Source organism: Dendropsophus ebraccatus, chromosome 3 (assembly GCF_027789765.1).
Source record: "Dendropsophus ebraccatus isolate aDenEbr1 chromosome 3, aDenEbr1.pat, whole genome shotgun sequence".
NCBI classification, from domain to species: Eukaryota; Metazoa; Chordata; class Amphibia; order Anura; family Hylidae; genus Dendropsophus; species Dendropsophus ebraccatus.
The window spans coordinates 3645619-3665141 of NC_091456.1; the positions used below are offsets into that span (position 1 = coordinate 3645619).

General features: G+C 43.7%; 2 protein-coding genes across 4 annotated transcripts in view; one reads left to right on the plus strand and one right to left on the minus strand.

Annotated features, from left to right (window-relative positions):
* Positions 1-11114, plus strand: part of P2RX6 (purinergic receptor P2X 6) — a 28843-nt gene extending 17729 nt beyond the window's left edge. The window contains exons 5-12 of the mRNA XM_069960725.1: positions 3055-3139; positions 4515-4595; positions 5660-5801; positions 6988-7097; positions 8328-8421; positions 9433-9498; positions 10062-10139; positions 10460-11114. Of these exons, the coding sequence (XP_069816826.1) occupies positions 3055-3139; positions 4515-4595; positions 5660-5801; positions 6988-7097; positions 8328-8421; positions 9433-9498; positions 10062-10139; positions 10460-10519 (716 nt within the window). The 3' untranslated portion in view covers positions 10520-11114. The remainder of the gene's footprint in view (positions 1-3054; positions 3140-4514; positions 4596-5659; positions 5802-6987; positions 7098-8327; positions 8422-9432; positions 9499-10061; positions 10140-10459) is intronic.
* A 5170-nt stretch (positions 11115-16284) lies between these two features.
* TCN2 (transcobalamin 2) overlaps positions 16285-19523 on the minus strand; it is a 32392-nt gene continuing 29153 nt past the window's right edge. For all 3 annotated transcript variants that reach the window (XM_069960726.1, XM_069960727.1, XM_069960728.1), the window contains exon 10: positions 16285-16709. In XM_069960726.1, the coding sequence (XP_069816827.1) occupies positions 16627-16709 (83 nt within the window). In that variant the 3' untranslated portion in view covers positions 16285-16626. The remainder of the gene's footprint in view (positions 16710-19523) is intronic.

The following is a 19523-nucleotide window of genomic DNA, read 5'->3' on the forward strand; positions in this document are numbered from 1 at the left end:
TTTAATGCTCACAGTTTATATAACGCCACCATCTTCTAAGGTGAAATCCATTGATGTTCAATTTTAATTTGTGATGTGGATTTAGCATTAAGGGATTTTCTTTTCTTTGTATAGTGGACTGTTCAGAAATTCCTCCAGATGTCTTTGACCCCTTAGTGACCCATAACGTATCTGATACGTCATGGTGCCGCGGGGGGTGTTCAGAGCGGGGTCCCGCCGGGACCCCACTCTGAACGGCACTGATCCCGGCTGACATGTGCAGCCAGGCAGTGCCTCTATTAGCCGGGTCCCGTTGCCGCGCCGACTATTTAAGCCTCTAAGTGCAGCTGTCAAACCTGACAGCTGCATTTAGAGACTTTGATCCGTGCATCCCTGGTGTCTAGTGGGACGGATCTCCCCCCCGTGATGCGATCGCGGGGGGAGATCCGTTCTTCGGCCCGTGCCGGGCCTCAGCGTCGGAATGACGCTGCTCCCGGCTCGGCAATAGATTGCTATGGCCTGCAGCAGGCCATAGCAATCTATCACCGATCTGATCGATCTTTGCTGTGTATATACAAGTCCAAAACACCCCCCTTTTCCCATTTTATAAATATAAATAAATAAACATATTTAGTATCGCCGCGTGCGTAATCGCCCGAACTATTAATTAATCACATTCCTGATCTCGCACGGTAAACGGCGTAAGCGCCAAAAAAGTCCAAAGTGCAAAATTGCGCATTTTTGGTCGCATCAAATCCAGAAAAAATGTAATAAAAAGTGATCAAAAAGTCGCATATGCGCAATCAAGGTACAGATAGAAAGAACACATCATGGCGCAAAAAATGACACCTCATACAGCCCCATAGACCAAAGGATAAAAGCACTGTAAGCCGGGGAATGGAGCGATTTTAAGGAACATATATCTGTTAACAATGGTTTGAATTTTTTACCGGCCATCAGATAATATAAAAGTTATACATGTTACATATCTTTGTAATCATAACGACTTGAGGAACATGCATAAAAAGTCAGTTTTACCATAGTGTGAACGGTGTAAATTAAAAACTCCCCGAAATCAAAACAAATTCCTTTTTTTTTCAATTTGACAGTGCAAATGATTTTTTGCCGGTTTCGCAGCATATGTTATGGAAAAATAATGTCATTGCAAAGTACAATTGGTTTCGCAAAAAATAAGGGCTCATGTGGGTCTCTAGGTGAAAAAATGCAAGCGCTATGGCCTTTTAAACATAAAGTGGAAAAAGCAAAAGTGCAAAAACGAAAATTGGCTTTGACCTTAAAGGGGTAGAGCGTCGATAAAAAATTATTCACAGAATAACACACATTACAAAGTTATACAACTTTGTAATGTATGTTATGTCTGTGAATGGCCCCCTTCCCCGTGTCCCACCACCCCCACCCGTGTACCCGGAAGTGTAGTGCATTATACATACCTGATCCGTGCCGACACGCGTCATCAGCCGCTGAGCCGTGATTGGCCGAGCACAGTTATGCTCAGCCAATCGCGGCTGAGCAGTTGATGACGCGGCCGGCACTCGGGAAGATCGAAGGTGTTCGGGCCGGCCGGCCGAAGATGACGTTTGGCACAAGATGGCGGACGCGTGTAGGCACGGATCAGGTATGTATAATGCACTACACTTCCGGGTACACGGGTGGGGGTGGTGGGACACGGGGAAGGGGGCCATTCACAGACATAACATACATTACAAAGTTGTATAACTTTGTAATGTGTGTTATTCTGTGAATAAATTTGTACCGCCGCACTACCCCTTTAAGGGGTTAAAGGGTTTACTCCGGCAAAACTCTTTTCTTTCAAATCAACTGGTTTCCGAAAGTACATAGATTTCTAATTTACTTCTATTTAAACATCTCCAGTCTTCCGGTACTTATCAGCTGCTGCATGTCCTGCAGGAAGTGGTGTATTCTCTCCAGTCTGACACAGTGCTCTCTGCTGCCACCTCTGTCCATGTCAGGAACTGTCCAGAGCAGCAGAAAATCCCCAAAGAAAACCTCTCCTGCTCTGGACAGTTCCCTACATGGACAGAGGTGGCAGCAAATAGTGCTGTGTCAGACTGGAGAGAATACACCACTTCCTGCAGGACATACAGCAGCTGATAAGTACTGGAAGACTGGAGATTTTATAATAGAAATAAATTACAAATCTGTATAACTTTCTGAAACCAGTTGATTTGGGGAAAATATATATTTTTGTTTCCCTGATGAGCTCTGTGATTGGCTGAATGGTAATAGAGACATCATTGAAAGCCAGCAGAATGGAAACATAGCCGGGACTTAAAGGCCCACAGTGGAAGCAATGGGGGAGCAAGAGGGTGCATAATTGGGGATTTATTATCTTAAAGGGGTAAACTGCCCTAATACGTCCTTTAGCTGATGTCACATAGACTGAAATCACAAACGTGTGGACCAGAGGGGAGCAAAATTTTTAAAATTTTAGTTTGGCAGATCTGCTGGATTTAACATAAACCGAACCTTAAATGAACTAACAGATTGCAGGCATTTACCTGTTGTAGTGTGGTGCAACAAATGGCTCATCTATACTTACCTGTCCACGTCCCCCGGTGTCCACGTCCCCCGGTGTCCTTCTTCTCTAGTCCCTGCAACCTCCAAAATACGGTTCAGCCAATCACTGAGATGAGTGACAGCCCACCCTGTGCTTTCCTGCCTCAGTCAGTGACTGACCCGGTCAGGTGTGCACCATCTCAGACCATTGAGAAGACCTGCAGACTGTTTATTGTAGCTGAGTGGCCTGTCACTATTGTCTATGGTCGCTGTGCTGTCCCATCTCAGTCAGTGATTGGCTGAATGGCTGGAGGTGGCTGGAGACGCAGAGGAAGACAGCGGGGGAGTGCAGACAGGTTAGATGTATGGGTGCCATCTTTCTGAACTTGTTCTGAACTTTGCAAAAAGTTTGGTACCAAACCAAACTTTTTGCAAGGTTCAAAAAGAATCTGTTGAGGAAGTTCGGTTCACTCATCTCTAGTGTGAAAATCACATGTAGCATGGATCCAATAAGGAATATCTGCTGTTTACTTACAGGTATAAAAACAGGGAAGTGCAACACCACACATTTCACCTGTGAGATATACGGCTGGTGTCCAGCTGAGGAGTCGCAGCCAATCAGGTAATTAGTCCTCCTGTAAGGTCGGCACTCACATTCGGGCTCGGTGATCCTCACCTGCTGATAGATTCTGATAGGACGGAGGGGGGGGGGGGGGGGGGGGGGGGAGTGGAGTCATTATACTTATATAACATCACAGCACACTGACATAGTAAAGGAAATGTGGATTTATAGGGGATTATCTCCTATTACACAAATCAGAGAGTCCGTACAGGGGGTTGTAGCTGTGTGCCGCTGCCTCCATAAGTCTCAGAGAGTTTTGCCATTCTCAAACAAGAAATCGTTCATTGTTCGTTTGGCGCTGGCACCAACATCTTTGTTAATTGTTCACTAATCGTTCACTATAAGGGTACTATTACACGTAACCATAATAATAATAATAATAATCGGACTGATTCGGCTGATTATCGCTCCGTGTAATAAATATAACGATCAGCCGATGACAACGATCATTGGCTGATCGTTGATATAGGTTTGAACCTATAATTGTCAGGCGCCGACTGCGCATGGCTATGTGTAATAGTGACTGACGATAAACTTTACATATCCAGGCTGCAGGGCTGCTCTTGCGATCTTCTTCTCCCTGGGTCCTGCGCGCTCTAGCTTCAGAGCAGCCTGTCTCAGCTGACAGGCCGCTCAGCCAATTACAGGCCGGGACCGCAGTGGTCAGTGAGCTGGAGCGTGCGGGACCTGGGGAGAAGAAGACCACAAGAGGAGCCCTGCTGCCTGGACAGGTAATGTATAAAGTTAAGCAAGGGCTGCAAGGACATCGATAACGATGTCCCTGCAGCCCTTGTTAAATGATAATCAGGCCGTGTAATAGGCCCAGTTTACAGTTATTATGGGGCCACCATCGGCCCGTGGAATAACACCCTGAGGGTCCATTTACACACAAAGATTATGTGCCAAAGATTTGAAACCAAAGACAGAAATAGACTGTAAACAGAGATCAGGTTGTAAAGAAAAGAGATTTTTCCTCTTCATTCCTGGCTTTGGCTTCAAATCTTTGGCATATAATCTGTTAGATAATCTTTCTGGGTAAATGGACCCTCATTCCACCTCGTTCCTTCTGTTGCCGGGATCAGATGGAGTAATGGTGCGTTTAAACTGAGAGATTTATCTAACAGACCTTTGAAGCCAAAGCCAGGAATAACTATAGTAACAACTATCCTTCTGTGTACTATGGGGAACGATTTCAGATTGACGATAAAAGATCTAATTTGCGATTGTTAAAAATCGTTTCCCCTAATAAGACCCTTTGTTTTAAATAATTCCCAATCCCAGAATGACTGACTGTCTCCACCTCGGAGAATGTCGCACGGTTTTCACAGAATCGTATTGATCTCTATGTAACTTTCATCCTGTTTTCTCTCTTTAGGAAAATACCAATAAATGAGGCAGAAAACTTCACTCTTCTCATAAAAAATGACGTCCACTTCAGCAGATTCCATCTCTCAAGGTGAGTGTCATTGTCTTCATAGGCAAATATCATGTATGAGAGCGAGAGAGCCACGTCTGGGAAACTGGGAGAAGTCCAAGAGCTGTGAATAAAGCAAATAGACCATCCGCTACATCGCTACCTCATCAGCGACAGCGACCAATCACAGCTCAGCTCTCAGCTCTGGTACAAGGACAGAGGAGCCGTGATTGGCTGCTGTAAGAGCTGAGCTGTGATTGGCTGCTGTAAGAGCTGAGCTGTGATTGGCTGCTGTAAGAGCTGAGCTGTGATTGGCTGCTGTGGCATTGTAACTAACGCCCTCCATATAATCTATACTCTATCTGTATACTATATACTCTTTATACTATCTGTATACTCTATCTGTAAAATCTATACTCTATCTGTATACTCTTTATACTATCTGTATACTCTATACTCTTTATACTATCTGTATACTCTATACTCTATCTATATACTCTATACTCTATATACTCTATACTCTATCTGTATACTCTTTATACTATCTGTATACTCTATACCAGGGGTCTCAAACTCGCGGCCCTCCAGCTGTTGCAAAACTACAGCTCCCATCATGCCTGGACAGCCAAAGCTCCGCTTTGGCTGTCCAGGCATGATGGGAATTGTAGTTTTGCAACAGCTGGAGGGCCGCGAGTTTGAGACCCCTGCTCTATACTCTATCTGTATACTCTATACTCTGTCTCTATACTATTTGTATACTCTTTATACTATCCATATACTCTATACTCTGTCTCTGTATACTCTATACTCTATCTGTATACTCTTTATACTATCCATATACTCTATACTATCTGTATACTCTATACTCTATCTGTATACTCTTTATACTATCCATATACTCTATACTCTGTCTCTGTATACTCTATACTCTATCTGTATACTCTTTATACTATCCATATACTCTATACTCTCTATACTATCTGTATACTCTATACTCTATCTGTATACTCTTTATACTATCCATATACTCTATACTCTGTCTCTGTACTCTATACTCTCTATATCTATATGATTATTGTAACTCTACTTCCATCTCATTTTGTAAGGTCAAACACGAAGCAGACATCAGATACGACTTATTTTAAGAGCTGCACATATGATCCGGTCTCGGCTCCATATTGTCCGGTCTTTAGAGTCAGTGAGATGATCCGAGAAGCCGGACACAGTTTTAAGGAGCTGTCCGTTCTGGTGGGTGTCTTCAGTATATGTAGTCTCTGCGTGAAATATCTCTTCTGTGAATGAGCAAAGGAACGTAGAAACACTCTATGGGGGACATTTATTAATGTTAAAATGCATATTTTTCAGTGGAAAGGGGGGGGGAGAGGGGTGTGAAGGGGGCGGAACGGAGGGCGCTATTTATCATTATTTTCACTCTGAGCTGGCGTAGGTTTCTTGGCGCACGCACAGGATTTATGTAGAGGCAGTCCACCTCTACATAACTCTCCGTACAGCCGGAGCTGCGAGTCTGCCGCAGAAAACGCCGGACTTAATAAATGTCCCCCTATATGTCTACCAGGTGGACTGAGAGGCACTGGAGCCCCCAGGCTGAAAGCCCCTGACTATCTATGAGACCATGCTTTAGATTGACTATAACTGTTCATATGTTAAAAACTGGAGTTTTCTTTAAGTACCAAACAACGGCCGTGGTTTAGTATGCTCCATTGGCCGTCATTGCAATGATGGCCATAGGAACATTATTCTAGTTCAAAGTCAAAGATGGTCTTTAAAGGGGTACTCCAGCAAAAATCTTTTTCTTTCTAATCAACTGTTTTCAGAAAATTATATAGATTTGTAATTTACTTCTATTTAAAAATCTCCAGTCTTCTACTACTTATCAACTGCTGTATGTCCTGCAGGAAGTGGTGTATTCTCTCCAGTCTGACACAGTGCTCTCTGCTGCCACCTCTGTCCATGTCAGGAACTGTCCAGAGCAGGAGAGGTTTTCTATGGGGATTTGCTGCTGCTCTGGACAGTTCCTGACATGGACAGAGGTGGCAGCAGAGAGCACTGTGTCAGACTGCAGAGAATCCACCACTTCCTGCAGGACATACAGCAGCTGGTAAGTACTGGAAGGCTGGAGAGAATACACCATGGGAACATGAGTGGGGGACAGCACACCCCAGCAATGGAGTCGGGGAGGTCGGTGCATGTTGTTACATTCAGCCACCTCCTCTCCGGCTCTTTTGAAAAAATGCCCGACCCTGGACTTCTCCTTTAAATCGAACTTGTCAGGTGCGTTCTTCTGCTACTTCCTCTACAATATTTAACCCACTTTAACTGGCAGGAAATTTTGATTTCTTTGACAAAACTCTATAAAAGTAGTAAAAATGATGAAGCCAATGAGTATAAATACGTTGCTGTAAATCTCTTTCAGGGCGGAGTTGTTGGAGTTGACATTAGGTGGAATTGTGACTTGGATCAGCCTGGAAGCACATGTAAACCGCAGTACACGTTCAGACTACAAGACGTGAAGAACAACTTCCGGTGCGTGTCCCCCCCCCCCCCCCCATTTATATGTGGGCAGATGCAATATAAAACAAAGAGATTTAGGCTTCTGTTACCTCCTGTGCATGATGATACAAGAAGGGGTTAACAATACACAGCAGCTTGATGAACCTTTAATGGACAGGAGGCATATTCATAATTCATACAGATGGAGACAAGGACAGATAAGTGTGTCTGTGGTTAAAGTGTACCTGATGCAGAATTTTTTTTTAAAGAAATCAATGTCACTGTGTGGTTAGAGAGGTTGTGGTGCTGTGTGACAGGAGAGCTGACCATACAATGTGAGCACCCCCAGGATTCTCTGCTACTGAATGTGGACTCGCAGCAGCTGTATACATGCGCAGTGAAGGGAGACACCTAGTGGCCATATGTATAATGTTGATTTATACATAGAAAACAACAACAAAAAAACTAAAGCGAGTATATTGCCAAACTGCTTGCCATCACATTGCTGGTTGATTTATCTAAAAAAAAAAATCCCCTTTAAGAAGTTGTGTCGGTGCAGACAGCGCCTTTAATATGAGCACGGTAGCAACAATTAAATAAACTCCACAGAAAAAGTAGGAAATAGGAAATAAAACTGGCACTAAATGGTGTCTATGGAGCCGTCGGAAAGGCGCGCGGCCGTGCGTGCGGACAGAAGGCGGAATTCCACGGACATTATCCGTGAGAATTCCTCAGTATGAACCCATCCTGACACAGTGCTCTCTGCTGCCACCTCTGTCCATGTCAGGAACTGTTCAGAGCAGCAGAGGTTTTCTATGGGGATTTGCTGCCATTTGGAGACAGTTTTATTCCCTATGTTCTTGTTGTGTGGAGTTGAGGTAATAGTGTATGATACGTAGTTACTGTGCAGCCATTTGTTGGGGATTGTGCATATTCCGCAGCTTTGTGGATGACTGTGAGGTGATGAGTCCCAGCTGATGGTGCCAGGGAGACTTCGGTCAGGCTATATATCTCCCTGCCGTTAGTGATACACAGGACATGGCCGTCCATAGAATCCAGTCACAGCTTCCCAGTCACCGGTAATAAAACCATATAAACCATCAGGCTCATCCAGGGTCCGGCTTAGTCCTCTCTTCCCGATGCCGCTCGCTTCCTCCTCCATCAGCACTGTATATATTATGTATATGGCGGATAGAGGGGGGGGGGGCATTGTATAGCGTTACGTATTATAAAGACCAGTTGTAATGTGTTATGTTCTTGTAGAACTGCGACGTATTACTGGGATCAGGACAGACACCAGTACAGAGATCTCTTGAAGCTCTATGGAATCCGATTTGAAATCTCAGTGACAGGAGAGGTTTGTATCTGAGGATCTTGTTTTATCTCCAGGAATTGGGAAAACGCAATATTGTTGTTGTTTTTTAAAGGATAACTATGTTTAAAGGGGAACTATCAGCAGGTTAGATGAATCTGCTCCTATGTACCTATTGCACAGTAGACGCTGAGGATGATGGGATGTCTCTTATAGTATGTCCCTTATAGTGTGTCTCTTATAGTGTGTCTCTTATAGTATGTCTCTTATAGTATGTCTCTTATAGTGTGTCTCTTATAGTATGTCTCTTATAGTGTGTCTCTTATAGTGTGTCTCTTATGGTATGTGTCTTATAGTATGTGTCTCTTATAGTGTGTCTCTTATAGTGTGTCTCTTATAGTATGTCTCTTATAGTGTGTCTCTTATAGTGTGTCCCTTATAGTGTGTCTCTTATAGTGTGTCTCTTACAGCCAGTGGACTGGAGCAGCAGAGCACACGCAGGTCTCTCTCTTAGCAGGGAGAGAGGTCTAACACACAACCTATCCCCTATGTGGTAGGGAATAGACTGAGGTAGCACAGGAAGTCACATGGTAAACCCCAGCCAAAGCTCGATGACCATTGGAGTTACCATGGAAGCAGGTCACAGTCATGTGACATCCAGCCATTGCATCATCACACCATTAGGCATATACAGAGAAATATACATGAGAAGTACCATACTTGAACACTAGGGGGCGTCATAATACCATTAGGCACTGATACCTGAATATACATGCAATAAATGAATGGAATAGCAGACCTGAATACTGAGAGGGGTGACACAATACACACAGTTTGCAGTGGACCATAGCTTTCCAGAACAGAACTGGTTATAATACAAGTGTGAGCATGAGAAGGGCTGTTCTGGGACACTGCAGTGGGACACGGGGAAGGGGGCGATTCACAGATATAACTTACATTACAAAGTTGTATAACTTTGTAATGTGTGTCATACTGTGAATAATTTTTTTAGCGCCGCACTACCCCTTTAAATTACATTTTGGCTTCTATTTTTAGGCAAGAAAGTTTGGTCTGGTCCCGACAGCCGTCAGTCTTGGAACTGGCTGCGCCTTCCTGGGAGCTGTGAGTACTTATTATCCACCACATATGACTACAACACCGACCTCTCCTACTTCTATATGTAGTGAGGTCTCTGGCTCTGTTAGAGGGGCCGTATGTCTGTGATATAGAGATGCATAGCGGCATCATTTAGGTCTGTTTCACAGACATAGGCCAGGTTCACACTATGTAAAATAACGGCCGTGATTGTGCAAATGTCGGTTTTTAAAAAGTATCGGATGTTACTTATTAAGAAAGACGGACGCCATTTTTACATAGTGTGAACCTAGCCGTACACTTTACCAGGACTTATAGGTCGATCTTCTGTGTTACTGCATGCTGCTAAATAAATGTCTGGAAGATGGAAAGGCGCCACTAGCCGGCTACATCAAACTGAATGGGGCCGCCCCAGATACCTTTCTATCATACAAACATACAGCATTGTCCTAATGTGAACTGAGACTTTTATGGTAACTTCTGATGGGAAAAAATCACTTTATTAGCCTGAACTGTGTAATATATCTATATGTATGTATGTATGTACTGTATTTATATATGAATAATTCGTACCTTCTACAATGTTGTAGATTACACTTCTTTGTGATCTGATTCTCCTATATTTGGACAGCAAAGCAGATTTCTACTGGGATTGCAAGTATGAAAAGGTCGGTGAAATGTTACTTTAAGCTTCTAATAAATTATCTATTAATGATAACGGATGGATGGGGCGCTGTACTGTGCAGGATCAGGGATCAGATATAAGAAGAAGGGATATTGGATTTAAAGGGGTTATCCAGGATTAGAAAAAGCACAACTACTTTCCTGTAAAAACAGCGCCCCCCTGTGCTCAGGTTGTGAGTGTTATTACAGCTCTATTAAAGGGCGCCCATCATATAAACAATCTTCTGGCGCGTCATAGCGTCATGTCAAACCGGTTGTCTTACAATTTTTGTAACTCAGTGTTTTTTATTCCGTTTTGTTTTAGGTCAAACCACCAAAGGGTCAAGAAGCTACAGAACCAAATCCAGAGCAAAACCTAGAATGACGGCCGGGAATCTTGTCTGAGGCTTTTTTATTGTACTTGTTCTGCCATTTTACCACCATGTTGCCTAATCCGGCGGGAATGAAAGCATAAAGGTCATCTAATACAAAAGCACAAAAGATAGTAAAGTGTATCTGTCACCGTGACGTGAAGACGGAGGATCCAACATGGTACGTGTGACTAAGTGTCCGTGTGACTAAGTGTCCGTGTGACTAAGTGTCCGTGTGAGGTCGTACTTAGTACCAGATCATGTGAATAAACTATCGGACTTGGTTTCCCCATGGACGCTGCCGCTGGATCTTCCTGGTTTCATGTCTGCGGACTTAGCGGAGAACTTCTCATTGCTCCTTCTAGGAATGGTGGCTGGTGGTGACATCGCTGCTCATCTCCCTCCAGTGGTGGAAGTTTCAGGTTTTGCCTTGTTTAGTCCAGGAGTTTCCGCTATTTCTTCTATCCTATGTTTTTTGTTTAGAGGAAAACTGAGAGATTATCCACATTAATAAGCACATGGATCCACCATGAGGAAGGTGTCAATTCGGGGGCCTTACTCCTAGCAATGTTCTCAATTTAGAGCTATAATACAGGAGTACCCCCTATATAACTGTAATACAGGAGCACCCCAATATAACTATAATACAGGAGTACCCCTTAATAACTGTCATACAGGAGTACCCCTATGGAGCTGTAATATAATACAGGAGAACCTCTTTATAACTGTCATACAGGAGTACCGCTTTACAACTATTATACAGGAGTACCCCTGTAGAGCTATAATACAGGAGCACCCCAATGTAACTATAATACAGGAGTACCCCTATAGAGCTATAATACAGGAGTGCCTCTTTATAACTGTCATACAGGAGTACCCCTTTATAACTATAATGCAGGAGTACCCCTTTATAACTATTATACAGGAGTACCCCTTTATAACTATTATACAGGAGTACCCCTTTAGAGCTATAATACAGGAGTACCCCTATAGAGCTATAATGCAAGAGTACCCCTTTAGAGCTATAATACAAGAGTACCCCTATAGAGCTTCTAATACAGGAGTACCCCTTTAGAGCTATAATACAGGAGTGCCTCTTTAAAACTGTCATACAGGAGTACCCCTATAGAGCTATAATGCAGGAGTACCCCTTTATAACTATTATACAGGAGTGCCCCTTTAGAGCTATAATACAGGAGTGCCCCTATACAACTATAATGCAGGAGTACCCCTTTATAACTATTATACAGGAGTACCCCTGTAGAGCTATAATACAGGAGCACCCCAATATAACTATAATACAGGAGTACCCCTATAGAGCTATAATACAGGAGTGCCTCTTTATAACTGTCATACAGGAGTACCCCTTTATAACTATAATGCAGGAGTACCCCTTTATAACTATTATACAGGAGTACCCCTTTAGAGCTATAATACAGGAGTACCCCTATAGAGCTATAATGCAAGAGTACCCCTTTAGAGCTATAATACAAGAGTACCCCTATACACTCACCGGCCACTTTGTTAGGTACACCTGTCCAACTGCATGTTACCACTTAATTTCTAATCAGCCAATCACATGGTGGCAACTCAGTGCATTTAGGCATGTAGACATGGTCAAGACAATCTCCTGCAGTTCAAACCGAGCATCAGTATGGGGAAGAAAAGGTGATTTGAGGCCTTTGAACGTGGCATGGTTGTTGGTGCCAGAAGGGCTGGTCTGAGTATTTCAGAAACTGCTGATCTACTGGGATTTTCACGCACAACCATCTCTAGGGTTCACAGAGAATGGTCCGAAAAAGAAAAAACATCCAGTGAGCGGCCGTTCTGTGGGCGGAAATGCCTTGTTGATGCCAGAGGTCAGAGGAGAATGGGCAGACTGGTTCCAGCTGATAGAAAGGCAACAGTGACTCAAATAGCCAACCGTTACAACCAAGGTAGGCAGAAGAGCATCTCTGAACGCACAGTACGGCCAACTCTGAGGCAGATGGGCTACAGCAGCAGAAGACCACACCGGGTGCCGCTCCGCTCAGCTAAGAACAGGAAACTGAGGCTACAATTTGCACAAGCTCATCGAAATTGGACAGTAGAAGATTGGAAAAACGTTGCCTGGTCTGATGAGTCTCGATTTCTGCTGCGACATTCGGATGGTAGGGTCAGAATTTGGCGTCAACAACATGAAAGCATGGATCCATCCTGCCTTGTATCAACGGTTCAGGCTGGTGGTGGTGGTGTCATGGTGTGGGGAATATTTTCTTGGCACTCTTTGGGCCCCTTGGTACCAATTGAGCATGGTTGCAACGCCACAGCCTACCTGAGTATTGTTGCTGACCATGTCCATCCCTTTATGACCACAATGGACCCAGCATCTGATGGCGACTTTCAGCAGGATAATGCGCCATGTCATAAAGCTAGAATCATCTCAGACTGGTTTCTTGAACATGACAATGAGGTCACTGTACTCCAATGGCCTCCACAGTCACCAGATCTCAATCCAATAGAGCATCTTTGGGATGTGGTGGAACGGGAGATTGGCATCATGGATGTGCAGCTGACAAATCTGCGGCAACTGTGTGATGCCATCATGTCACTATGGACCAAAATCTCTGAGGAAGCTTCCAGCACCTTGTTGTATCTATGCCACCAAGAATTGAGGCAGTTCTGAAGGCAAAAGGGGGTCCAACCCGTTACTAGCATGGTGTACCTAATAAAGTGGCTGGTGAGTGTATATCTATAATACAGAAGTACCCCTATAGAGCTATAATACAGAAGTACCCCTATAGAACTATAATACAGGAGTACCCCTATAGAGCTATAATACAGGAGTACCCCTATAGAGCTATAATACAGGAGTACCCCTTTATAACTATTATACAGGAGTACCCCTTTATAACTATTATACAGGAGTACCCCTTTATAACTATTATACAGGAGTACCCCTTTATAACTATTATACAGGAGTACCCCTTTAGAGCTATAATACAGGAGTACCCCTATAGAGCTATAATAGAGGAGTACCCCTATAGAGCTATAATAGAGGAGTACCCCTATATAACTGTAATACAGGAGTACCCCTATAGAGCTATAATACAGAAGTACCCCTATAGAACTATAATACAGGAGTACCCCTATAGAGCTATAATACAGGAGTACCCCTATAGAGCTATAATACAGGAGTACCCCTTTATAACTATTATACAGGAGTACCCCTTTAGAGCTATAATACAGGAGTACCCCTATAGAGCTATATTACAGGAGAACCCCTATAGAGCTATAATACAGGAGTACCCCTATAGAGCTATAATACAGGAGTACCCCTATAGAGCTATAATAGAGAAGTACCCCTATATAACTGTAATACAGGAGTACCCCTATAGAGCTATAATAGAGGAGTACCCCTATAGAGCTATAATAGAGGAGTACCCCTATATAACTGTAATACAGGAGTACCCCTATAGAGCTATAATACAGGAGTACCCCTATGAAGCTGTAATACAGGAGTACCCCTATATAACTATAATACAGGAGTACCCCTATAGAGCTATAATACAGGAGTACCCCTATGGAGCTGTAATACAGGAGTGCCCCTATAGAGCTATAATACAGGAGTACCCCTATAGAGCTATAATACAGGAGTACCCCTATATAACTATAATACAGGAGTACCCCTATAGAGCTATAATACAGGAGTGCCCAGGGGCGGATTAACTTTACCATAGGCCCCGGGCTGTTCACCAGGCCTGGGCCCCCCCACCCCACTGTAACTATGGCAGCACTAGCCTGCCGTTCATAGTACAGGACAGATAATGTCATGATGTCCTGATTTGTGCAAAATTGCCATTAAAAAACTGTGATTTTTTGCAAATGATGGCGGAAGTGTAGCCAGGAGACAGTACACCACTAAAAGTATAAGTCTTTTTGGGTGGTCATGGGCCCCCCAGGAGCTCAGGGCCCCGGGCTGCCGCCCGAAACGCCCCTATTATAATCCACTACTGGGAGTGCCCCTATAGAGCTATAATACAGGAGTACCCCTATAGAGCTATAATACAGGAGTACCCCTATAGAGCTATAATACAGGAGTACCCCTATAGAACTATATTACAGGCTGAAGTCAGGAGCAGCAGAGGAGATGGCAGAGTCACTAATGTCGGTTATATAGACGTTTTCGTGTGATGTAGAACAACAAAAGAGACAGACAGGTCACCTCTCAAACATGACAAACTTTATTTAAATTTAGTTTGTAAGTAACTTGTTACATTAATCAAAACAGTATAAATCAGGGGGGGTCGCATGGTGGTCCTCCAGCTGCCGCAGAACTACAACTCCCATCATGCCTGGACGGCCAGAGCTGTAGTCGTCTTATGACAGTCGGAGGGGCCGGGGCTTGACACCTGTGGATTTTCTGCCGCAGCATACAGCCTGGTATTAGGAATCTTTATTCACCCCATTGTCTGGTCCCACAGCGGACCACTGTCCACCCGGCCTCATCATGTGACTGCTGTACCCTGGGATTGGCTGCAGTGGTCATGCGTCACCGCTGCCTCAGTGTACAGACTGGTGGAGACCACAATGCATCAGGACTTAGATCCGCAGCAAAATCTGCGACCCGCTGGTTTTATTGCACATTTCCATGATTCAGCACAGGAGAGGAGGTACATGGGGAAATTTGGGGAGTGAATTTTACTTCCACAAACAGGGACGGAGAATCCATCGCTGCAAGGAACTTCTCTTCTCTGTCTAAAACCGACAATCTTACAAACATTACACAAAATCTAATAACAAAATAATTACTAATGGGGACTATCACTATCACTATCGAGTATTTAGTCAGGTGAAATGCACCAAGGTCTCCCTCATCATTACAGAAATATACCAGTCATTATGATACAGCTACAGAACTGCCCTTAGGGATGTGTCTGACTCTTAAAGGGGAACTCTGGAGACTGTTTAAAATTAGTTTTTTGCTAACACATTGCTTTAATAACGTTATATTACTTTGTAATATAATGTAATAAAAAAGTATGGTTTCTTATCTCTATATGTTCTTCCAGTACCTGACAGCAGTAAGGGATGACACGGCCTCTCTGCTGCCACCACTGTTTGTGTCAGGAACTGCAGGGCTCTATTCCTTGATCCTCTGACCTGTTCTAGCTCTGCCAAAGAGCTTTACTTAAACAATTTTTTCTCTCTGGAGTTCCCCTTTAATACCATTCTATTTGTCTTCCAGTATTCTGCGGACATTGTATGATTATTAAGCGTGTATACAGCTTTTATGTGATCATTATATGTCTGTATCATTTGATCACTGTGCGCTGAGCTCTTAGCCGTTTGGCGCTGTCACTTACGCGCTTTACATTACATTACTTATTACTTAGGCTTCTCCCTGGAGCAGCTTTTACGCCAGCGGACGGCACTATAACTTAGGCAGCATACTATATGACACTATATGACAATATACCAGATGAGGCAGCAACAACAGGGGCGTCCTCCAGGTACCCTCCAATATACGCTCAGCCCTGTACAGCTGGAGTACACTGTACTGAGATTACATTGCATTTATATGGCCAGAAACACAGCAACAAGTAAGGTAAGAAAACCCCCAATTGTCCCCCAACTATAACACAAACAAAGGTATATGCAGTTTGGCACTGACGGGGGACGATGGGGGACAGTATACAGCTAATGTATATAGGACGGGGTTTTATTAAAGGTAAATGACATTGAGAATCCATCAGTGTTCTCTGCATCTTATTGCTGAATAAGGATTCTTACCTTTGTGCTTTTGTTTTATCACTATATTCAAAAAGTTCTTATTAAAAACCTCCTTGTAAATCACAGCCCATCATCATCATCATCATCATCATATGATTGACATTCACATAAAGTAGGTTATAAAGCCCTGAGTATTGTGTCTGTGAATTCAGTTCATTAAAATGCACATTTAATATTAAGAAATTTCCCCGCGATGATTCGGTGTTCGGCGTAGTTTTCCTGCAATAATTCGGTTTTAGGGATTTTAGGGACATTTAGTAAAATGATTCAACAAACATAAAAAATCTTGAATCTAGAGAATAAAAAAAACATTCCTTTTATATCAAACAATAGCCGGGGATAATAGTTTTTATGGATTGTAGAAATCTTCGAGGAAGCTTCCGGGTCTCAGGACGATCGTCTCGCCGTTCTCCGGTCTGTAATCGGCAATACCTAAAAACAGCAGAGAGTGAGTGTAAGAAGGTGGGATAATACAGGGGCACTATCCCTACTATTCCCTTATTCCCTCCTCAATAATGGGAAGATTAGAGAGCTCCACAAGCATCATATTAGAGTAGTTGTTACTGTTCATCCAAAACTGTATTGGATTGACTGGTTGTAAAAAGGGGAAGTTCACTAAAACAATTCTTTCAAATCAACTGGTGTCAGCAAGTGCCAAAGATTTGTAATTTACTTCTATTTAAAAATCTCCAGTCTTCCAGTACTTATCAGCTGCTGTATGTCCTGCAGAGGTGGTACATTCTCTCCAGTCTGACACAGTGCTCTCTGCTGCCACCTCTGTCCATGTCAGGAACTGTGCAGAGCAGCAGTAAATCCCCATAGAAAACCTCTCCTGCTCTGGACACACCTGACATGGACAGAGGTGGCAGCAGAGAGCACTGTGTCAGACTGGAGAGAATGTACCACTTCCTGCAGGACATACAGCAGCTGATAAGTATTGGAAGACACAATTTATTTAATAGAAGTAAATTACAAATCTATAAAACTTTCTAAAACTGGCTGATTTGAAAGAAAGATGTTTTTGGCGAACAACCCCTTTAACCCAGAAGCCAAGTATTTTTCAATCACCATATGGACATTGAGCCCCATGGCTTCTGACTGATATGCGCATATTGGCAGTGGCTTAACATATTAGGGAAGAAAGAAGAAAGTACAGCAAGCAATGTGAGGCCGTTGTACACAGATTTAGAATTTGTTTGTAGTTAAATATTTAGCATTTATTTTTGGGGATCCCGTTGGACGTGACTTGGATAGGAAGGATGTTCCTGGTTTCTATGCTCACGCGCACCTGTTAACATTTTTTGATGGCGTTAGTGGTGAGCGAGTATGCTCCTCCGAGCTTGGTACTCGATCTAGTATTAGGGTACTCCATGGTAATCGTTACTCGGACAAGCATCTTGTGATACTCGAGGAAATCTCATCATCCGTTTCCTGTAAGTTTGGGCGCCATTTCTTAGCCAATAAACATGCAGGAGACTCTTTGGTGCATCCTGCGATGACGTGGGACCTATACATGTTGATAGCAGCGATTGGTTGGCCAGATCAGATGACCCTGCCATATAAAACACGGCGCCGGCAGTGCTGGCTTCAGACGCATGCTGTGAGAGATCAGGGAGAGAGCCGCTGCTGGTCAGGGAGAGTGTCAGTGTAGGATATAGCGTTCCAGTAGGCCGGGTATATACCAGCAATACAAACAAACAGACCTTGTCAGGGCTTAAAAGCTTTTATTAATACTATTACTACAGACAGCTGGCTGGGAGTTGCAGTGCTGCTACCGCGATTTAACCAGCACACTGTGGTGACCGGCTGCTGGAAGAAAGGGGACATTAGGTGTTGCATACACACCCCTAAGAAGGGCTCAGTACTATTTTATTATTTTGTGGCTGGTGGTCCTGCTGTACTACATTGTATTGCTGGGATTTGTAGTACATCCTGCATAGAACTTCACTGCTCATTGTAAGGGGGTGCCACAGAGTTTGTATAGGTACAGCCACCAACAGATTGTATCTTACAGCCCCCCAAAAACTATTGGGACCACAAGTATATTTTCTGATTTCTGTATTTTTTACTCAAGGCCTATAGGCCCTATTCCACCAACAGATCTGACGACAGATTATCTGCCAAAGATTTGAAGCCAAACCCAGGAGTGGATTTGAAAAGAGGGGAAATCCAGTCTTTCCTTTATGACCTGTTCTCTGTTTATAGTCTGTTCCTGGGTTTGGCTTCAAATCTATGGCAGATAATCTGTCGTCAGATCTGTTGGTGGAATAGGGCCTTAAGTTCCATACTGTGCAGTGTCCATAAAATGGTGAACCCCAGTGGTAAGGGTCGAGGACGAGGACGGGGGGTTCCAAGCGATGCAGTTGGCAGAGGGCGTGGTTCAGGGCAGGGTGACACAGCAGCACCTGTTGAGGAGGTAGCAGTGGCACACCGCAGACGTCCACTCCCTAGCTTCTTCTCGCAACTTACGGGGTCTCATGGTAGACCGATACTGAAACCTGGCTGTGAAGGGGCAGAAAATTGCCTTTCAAAAACAGGGGAAATAAAATGAAGGAAGCTGACCTTGCCAATCTTTCCAAATGAAATACGAGAAGGATCTTCAAAAATGCACAAACATGTTTCTTTTATTACCAAATAGTGCTACAATGAACAATGCAAACTCTGCTGTCTAATTCTGTGTTTGTCTCTCTCTCACTCTTTTTTTTGTACAATTTGGGAACCGAGTGGTATACTTTGTCAATATTCTGTTCTTAAGTGTGTGTCTATATACAGACCTGTGTGTGTGTCTACAGGGCCGGCCTTAAGGTAATTGGCGCCCTGTGCAAAACTTTTTTCGGCGCCCCCCCCCCCCCCCCCCCCACGGGGTCTGCTGAGACCCCCTTAAGGTGTTATAAAGCTCCTACTCCTCCAGACAATATCCAGCACCCATCACCCGACCCTCCCAAATATTACCGCCACACCACAACCACTACCATCACTATCATATTGTTACTGACCAAATCAGTATACTAAATCCAATAAAACACAGTACCAGATTACAAGTAACAAATATTACCACCGCATACTGACTAATACCACTGCAAACTGAATAACACCACCACATACTGACTAATACCACTGCTGCTACTGAATAACACCACTACATACTGACTAACACCACCACTGATACTGAACAACACCACCACATACTGACTAACACCACCACTGATACTGAACAACACCACCACATACTGACTAACACCACCA